Source organism: Pseudophryne corroboree, chromosome 4, assembly GCF_028390025.1.
Source record: "Pseudophryne corroboree isolate aPseCor3 chromosome 4, aPseCor3.hap2, whole genome shotgun sequence".
Taxonomy (NCBI): Eukaryota; Metazoa; Chordata; class Amphibia; order Anura; family Myobatrachidae; genus Pseudophryne; species Pseudophryne corroboree.
The window spans coordinates 388,873,534-388,881,492 of record NC_086447.1 but is presented as its reverse complement, the minus strand read 5'-3'; the positions used below and the strand labels follow the sequence as shown (position 1 = coordinate 388,881,492).

The 7,959-nt window shown below is 52.2% G+C and overlaps 1 protein-coding gene across 1 annotated transcript in view; it reads left to right on the top strand.

The window, feature by feature from the left end:
• The first annotated feature begins 7,600 nt into the window (after positions 1-7,600).
• ELOVL5 (ELOVL fatty acid elongase 5) overlaps positions 7,601-7,959 on the top strand; it is a 181,404-nt gene continuing 181,045 nt past the window's right edge. Inside the window, exon 1 of the mRNA XM_063916702.1 lies at positions 7,601-7,633. Within this exon, the coding sequence (XP_063772772.1) occupies positions 7,616-7,633 (18 nt within the window). The 5' untranslated portion in view covers positions 7,601-7,615. The remainder of the gene's footprint in view (positions 7,634-7,959) is intronic.

Here is a 7,959-nt window from a genome sequence, read left to right as displayed (position 1 = left end):
GAACGGGTTTGTGAAGGTTTCCAAGTTCCGTATGGAAACCCTTCACTCTATAGTTCTGGCCTTGGAACCTGGGGACTACATGGTCTCCCTGGACATACAGGATGCTTACCTGCATATTCCTATAGCTGTGTCACATCAACAATACCTGAGGTTCGCTATTGGCAACCTACATTACCAGTTTCGGGTGTTACCTTTTGGTTTAACAACGGCTCCGCGAGTCTTCACCAAAGTTATGGCGGTGATGACGGTGGTACTTCGCCGTCAAGGGGTCAGGATACTGCCGTATCTGGACAACTTGTTAATCCTGGTAAATTCCCCAGATCTTCTCCTGCGTCATCTGGATATGACGGTCCGGTTTCATCAAGCCCACGGGTGGCTCATCAACTGGAAGAAATCCTCCCTGGTCCTTGCTCAGAGCATGGTGCACCAGGGAGTGTTGTTGGACACTCACAACCAGAGGTTGCTCTTGTCTCAGGAGAAAGTCCTGAAGATTCAGGACAGGATTCGTTGCTTCCTTTCTCGTCCGCAAGTGTCGATACATTCGGCAATGCAGGTGCTGGGACTAATGGTATCAGCATTCGACATGGTGGAGTATGCTCAATTCCATTCTTGCCCCCTCCAGAGGCTGATTCTAGCCAAGTGGGATGGCCTGCCTCACCGGATCAGATCTCAAATGATCTTCTTGACTCCGGAGGTCCGTCTGTCACTACACTGGTGGCTCCGGGACCAACAATTGTGCAGGGGTTGTCCCTTCTGGATATCCAACTGGGTCCTGTTGACGACAGATGCCAGTCTAAGAGGTTGAGGCGCGGTGCTGGAGCAACACTCCCTTCAGGGTCGGTGGACCAAGGAGGAATCTCTCCTCTCGATCAACATTCTGGAATTGCGGGCGGTCTGCAATGCGTTGAACCTGGCCCAGCATTTAATTCAGAACTGTCCTGTTCAAGTACAGTCGGACAACGCCACCACAGTGGCTTATATAAATCATCAAGGTGGCACTCGAAGCCGTTTGGCAATGAAGGATGTCTCACGGATTCTACGTTGGGCGGAACGCCATCTACCGGCCATATCGGCAATATTCATTCCTGGAGTACTGAATTGGGAAGCGGACTTTCTCAGTCATCAGGACGTGCATGCCGGCGAGTGGAGCCTCCATCCAGAAGTGTTTCAACTCCTCGTGGAAAAGTCGGGTCTTCCAGATGTGGATCTGATGGCGTCTCGACACAATCACAAGGTTCCGGTTTTCGAAACAAGGACAAGGGATCCTCAAGCAGCATTCGTGGATGCGCTGGCGGTGCCGTGGAGGTTTCGGCTGCCGTATGTGTTCCCTCCAGTGTCACTCCTGCCCAGGGTAATTCAGAAGTTCAAGCAAGAAAAAGGAAATCTGCTTCTCATAGCTCCAGCGTGGCCCAGACGGCACTGGTTCTCAGACCTGCAGGGCCTATCGTCAGAGCGTCCAATTCTACTTCCACAATGCCCAGACCTCCTCGTTCAGGGCCCCTGTGTCTACCAGGACCTAGCCCGGCTGTCTTTGACGGCGTGGCTCTTGAAGCTTCCGTCTTGAGGGCTAAGGGTTTTTCTGAAGAGGTCAATAAAACTATGTTGCGGGCCCGGAAACCGGCTTCTGCTCGGATTTACCATAGGGTCTGGCATTCCTACTTTGTTTGGTGCGCATCTAACAATTATGACGCTTCCAAGTAGTACAGCCAAGCTTTTGGCTTTTCTGCAGCAAGGCCTAGATTTGGGCCTGTGTCTGGCCTCCCTAAAGTTTCATATTTCTGCCTTGTCGGTGTGGTTTCAGAGAAAAATTGCGACTTTGCCTGATGTTCACACTTTCACTCAGGGTGTGTTGCATATCCAACCTCCCTATGTCCCGCCTGTGGCTCCTTGGGACTTGTCGGTGGTTTTGGAGGCGTTGCAGGAGCCTCCGTTTGAACCTCTTGGTTCAGCTGACCTTAAGTGGCTTTCCCTTAAGGTGGTGTTCTTGCTGGCTATTGCCTCTGCTAGAAGAGTGTCGGATCTGGGTGCCTTGTCTTGTAGTTCCCCATATCTGATTTTTCACCGTGATCGGGCGGTTCTTAGGACTCGTCCCGGATATTTACCTAAGGTGGTTTCTTCGTTTCACCTTAATCAGGAGATTGTGGTTCCGGCCTTTGTCTCTCCTGATTTGTCTCTCAAAGAGCGGTCTTTGGATGTGGTACGGGCTCTCCGTATCTATGTGAAGAGAACTGTTTTTATCCAAAAATCTGATTTTCTCTTTGTTTTGTTTGGATTTCACAAACGTGGCTGGCCTACTCACAAGCAGACCCTGGCCAGATGGATTAGAATGGTGATTGCACATGCTTATGTGAAGACTGGTCTCTCTGCTCCTGTTCACATTAAGGCCCATTCTACTCGGTCTGTTGGACCTTCTTGGGTGGCCCAACGTGGTGCGACCCTTGAACAATTGTTTAAGGCAGATACGTGGTCTTCCGGGAACACGTTCATAAGGTTCTATGCCTTCGATACTGCCACTTCCCAGGATGCTTTCTTTGGACGCAGGGTTCTTGTGCCCGCTACAGTGCGTCCCCTCCCATAAGGAACTGCTTTAGGACATCCCCATTGTCTAATCCTTGTGGAGCCCAGTGTACCCCACAGCAGAAAACGAGTTTTATGGTAAGAACTTACCTTTGTTAAAACTCTTTCTGCGAGGTACACTGGGCTCCACAAGGCGCCCACCCTGACGCACTTAGCTTCTTTGGGTTGGTATGGCATTAGCCGCTGACACTTCTCTTGTCGTGAGAGTGTGGTGTATGTGGCTACTAACTGTTGTCGTCTCTTTTCCTGATACTGCATAGGGCTGGTTAACTAAAAACTGAGCTCCTGTGCTGGGAGGCGGGGTGATATAGGAGGCGGCGCTGTGCATTCTGGGAACAGTCAAAGCTTTGAGCCTGTTGGTGCCTCGGATCAAGATCCTACTCTGCACCCCATTGTCCAATCCTTGTGGAGCCCAGTGTACCTCGCAGAAAGAGTTTTAACAAAGGTAAGTTCTTACCATAAAACTCGTTATATGTTTGATATGCTGGCCAGCTCCCCCCTGCAGTATTTGGTTGGCACTGCAGCCCATAGGCAGGTTGTAACTCTCCTGCAGTTTTAGTTACACCTCTATAAATATAAAAGGTAATAATAACTCTATTTTGAGTGGAAGCAAACACTGCTCTTGCATTAATCTAGTAAATGAGGTATCTGTCTGAAACTGTCAGTTAAAGATGAAATAGCAATAAGCATGAAGAATTACTATAATTAAAATGTATTAACATTTATTTATTAACTGTAGCTCCAGCACATTCAGTTGTGCTTTACATTTGGGAACAAAATAGTAATAAAACAAGACTGGTTTATAACAGAGGTAAGGTGGCCCTGCTCACAAGCTTCCCATCTATAAAACCATGGATGTCGATCCTAATCATGGGACAGATGTATTATGCCTTGGAGAGTGATAAAGTGGAAAGAGATAAACTACCAACCAATCCTGTCACTTTTCAAACAGCCTGTAACATGACAGGAGCTAATTGGTTGGTACCAGCAGTGGCTCCTACCTGGATGGAGGAGGGAGGCTGCCGTTGGCTGTGCTGCCTGGTCCCCGACACTTTGTTCCCGTTGGGTCCCAGCACCTGCACAATGTAGCTGACAGCTGCTGGGACCGGCAGCAGTACTGCACATGCACAAATCCCCGGCTTCTGTGGACTGCAGCCCATAGAAGCTGGATTGGGCTGCGCCAAAGGCAGGGAGAGGCTTCATACAGGAAGCCAGTTCTCTGCTAATTGCAGCCCGATCTGGCAGTCCCACAGGGAGGAAACTCCTCCCAATGGGACTGCCTGTCCTGCAGGTAACTGGCAGGTAGAACTTCCAATAAGAAGCCCATAGGTAAAATCCACCAGTGGTTAGTACTTTATTTCTTTCCAAGACTTAAACTTGGTACATACTAGACAATATGTTGCCCGATCCTGCAGATTGGAGCGACATATCGGGTACATTGTGTAGTGTGTACCCATGATATGCACACTCCGGTGGGTTGCTAGCCGTGTGGCAGGGCAGATGACATGCTGCAAAATGCAGTATGTCATGTGGCTCCCCCCGTCTGACCTGGCATCGGCAAGTGTGTATGCCAGCGGTCGCCAACCCGCGACGGGTAGCTCAGCACCACTTTTTAAGTAGCTCGCGACGGCGGTGGGGTGCATATTAATATGGTGCCGGCCGCCAGCCAATCAGAGCTTGCACGCTGGCTCCTGATTGGTTGTCGGTCCGCACGATATTTCAAATGGCTGGGCAGCAGAGACGTCAGCCAGCGCCGGTACTACTTCAGATGGAGCAGGAGAATAAGCACGCGCTGTGCTAGTGCCGGTCTCTCCTCTCCTCTTCTCAGACACAGCAGCGGCTGCAGATGGCAATAATTGTGAGCACTACTGTTGTATCTGTCACTAATGGGGGGAATTACATGTATCTGGCACTGCTGGGGGGTACTATTTGTGTATCTGGCACTGCTGGGGGTATTATTAGTGTATTTGGCACTGCTGGGGTCATTATTTGTATATCTGGCACTGCTGGGGGGCATTATTTGTGTATCTTACTGCTGGGGGGCATTATTTGTGTATCTGGCACTGCTGGGGCACATTATTTGTGTCTCTGGCACTGCTGGGGGGCATTACTTTTGTATCTGGCACTACACAGGGGGGCATTATTGTTGCAAGGTCACACCCACTTTTGTGAGACCACACCCACTTTTCTGAGGCCACACCCACTTTCACAGGAATGCGCGCGCATTGGGGGGAGGAGGTAGCTATTCCAGAGGTTTTATTTTCCGAATGTAGCTCACCCCCCGATTAAGGTTGGAGACCACTGGTGTATGCACGTGCCGCATAGCCGGTTCCATCAGCTGTGATGTTGGGCCAGTGGCGGATCCAGCAGCGATCGCCCCCTGTAAACACTGACCCAAGCCCCGGCCACTTACTGATCTTATTTGAGGGAGAAGTGATCCTGATTTCCGTGCAGCACTAGACTCCTCCCTGTCCCCTATCACTGGCACACTCCTCCTCTGCCTGTACTCGCGGGATGGCGAGGAAAGCTGAGGCCCAACCTCCCACCAGCAAACAGATGCCCGGGGCTGTTCTCTGTGTCGGGCTGCTCGGATCTTTGCAGGCCGATGTAGAGAGGAGAAGGTCCTCGTCTCTTTCCTTGCTCCAACTCTCTATACATGTCTGGATCCTCAAGGCCAGAGTGAATGACGTCCCGCCGCTCAGGTAGTCTCTGCAGGGAGGGTGTGGGCACCAAGCGTGGCTTGGCCACTGCAGGGAGGGGACTGCTGCTGCTATCCGCTGCGGCCAGGGGGTATCTGTGTTCCAAATAATTAAGGAGACAGGCAGCAACATAATGATGAAAACTACAAGTCCCCTCCTGCTCCCTCTCCTGTGCAGGAGACAGCAGGCAGAGTTACTGTGTTGGCACACAGGGAGCACCCTGCATCCTGCACCCAAAGGGACAGGTACGTGCCACAGCTCTATGTGCCAGCTCTACGAGCTTGGGGGGAATTATTAGCATTATTTATTAATGTATGTGCAGGAAAACCAGCATCTGGTTCATGCATTTACTAGTATGGAGCTGTGTAAACAGGGGTTAAAGTGGGCCGGAACGGGGCGGAACTGCGTTCCGCCACTTCTAATTGAAGGCGGAACCAGTTCCGCCTCCGTCCGTCCACCAACAAGTAAATGCTTCAGGTCCCAGCAGGAGTTGGAAGCAGCAAAAGCAGCTGCCAGCCAATCTCTGCTCGCTGGACCGGCGTCAGAGCCAATCACGGCTTGTGAATAACCAGCCAATGAGAAGCAGCCAAGTGGCAGCTTTTCATTAGCTGACGGCCCGCAATCCGTGGTTGCTTCAATGAGCGTCCCCCTCATTATAGCAGGCAGTGGCGGCAGCGGCGCTGCCAGGCAGCCGATCCGTAACTCAGGACTGTCTGGCGGCCGCTAACAGGACGCTCGTCGGACGCAGGAGGTGTGGATGTGATCATGTGGGGAATGAGCAGCAGGGGGTGAGATGGCGGGCCGGGGGGGATGATGAAAAAGCGGGAGGTGAAATAGGCAGGGCAGTGCAGTGAGATGGCAGGGGATGACGAGAGCTGCAGGCGGTGAGATAGTGGGGGGCAGTGATGAGAGCTGCAGGGGGTGAAATAGTGGGGGGCAATGGTTAGAGCTGCAGGGGGTGAGATAGTGGGGGCAATGATGAGAGCTGCAGGGGGTGAGATAGTGGGGGGCAATGGTTAGAGCTGCAGGGGGTGAGATAGTGGGGGCAATGATGAGAGCTGCAGGGGGTGAGATAGTGGGGGGCAGTGATGAGAGCTGCAGGGGGTGAGATAGTGGGGGGCAATGATGAGAGCTGCAGGGGGTGAGATAGTAGGGGCAATGATGAGAGCTGCAGGGGGTGAGATAGTGGGGGGCAATGATGAGAGCTGCAGGGGGTGAGATAGTGGGGGCAATGATGAGAGCTGCAGGGGGTGAGATAGTGGGGGGCAATGATGAGAGCTGCAGGGGGTGAGATAGTGGGGGCAATGATGAGAGCTGCAGGGGGAGAGATAGTGGGGGTCAGTGATGAGAGCTACAGGGGGTGAGATAGTGGGGGGCAATGATGAGAGCTGCAGGGGATGAGATAGTGGGGGCAGTGATGAGAGCTGCAGGGGGTGAGATAGTGGGGGCAGTGATGAGAGCTGCAGGGGGTGAGATAGTGGGGGCAGTGATGAGAGCTGCAGGGGGTGAGATAGTGGGGGGCAATGAGGAGAGAAGCAGGGGGTGAGACGGCAGGTGGATGATGAGAGGAACGGGGTGAGACGGCAGGGGATGATGAGAGAAGCAGGGGTGAGATTGGGATGGGGTAGAGAGAGGAGCAGGGGGTGAGATTGGTGTGAGGGTGGTGAGAGAAGCATGGGGTGAGATGGGAGAGTAACACCCCTTTCAGACCACCTAAGGCAGGTTGCACCCTGGAGCCTGACACGGAAGCTCCCAGCGTGTGACCCACCTCAGGCGCCCCGCTGACTGCAACCCGGCATATTGCCGGGTTGGTGATGTCAGCAGTGACACAGAGGGGGACGGTGCTTGGAGATCACATGATATCCAAGCGCCACCCATCCATGCACAGTGAACAAGTGCCAGGTCACCTCAACCTGGCAACCGTTCACACCGCACAGCGAGTTGAGTTGAACATGTGTTCAACCTTGCTCTCGCTACCTAAGTTGGAATACTGGGTCGCTCGACTCTGTATTTCAATCCTGGCCCCTTTCAGACCGCACATGAACATGGGTTATGCACATTCATGTGCCAATAAAACGTGTTCAGAGGTGGTGGTCTGAAAGGTGTATAAGAGAAGATGTGGCTGAGATGGGAGAGTGAGGGGCACAGGGGTGAGATAGAAGCAGAGCCTGAAAGGGTAGCAGGGAGTGAGAGGTGTAAGGGGTAAGTAAAGGAGAGAAAGAGTCAGGTGATCAGACACAAAGGAAAGTACAGTATACAGGGAGTAAGGGTTGCCTAGGATGAAGATATAGACACAAGGAGAGTGACAGACAAAGGAAGCAAGAAAGTAGAAAGGACACATGGAAGACATAGGAGAGGTGAGCAAAGGTTGTTCAACATATCCTGCTATATTGTGCTTTTCATCTAAATGTAAACACATAAAAATCCCTATAACTTCGGGGGAAGGGAGGGGGGGTTGTTAGGGGCGTTACTCCTACTGTGGGTATTGTGTGTGTAAAAGGGCACTGATATGTGGGGGGATGTGAATAAGATTATGCTGCTGTGAGGCGTTATTTTGAATCGGTACTATTGTGTGGCCACGCCCCTTCCTAGTGAAGCCACACACCCTTTTTGCAGCGCGCACCTTCGGCGCGCGGGGTAATGAGTTCCCCCACCTCTCAAGGACCACTTTAAGCTCTGCGTG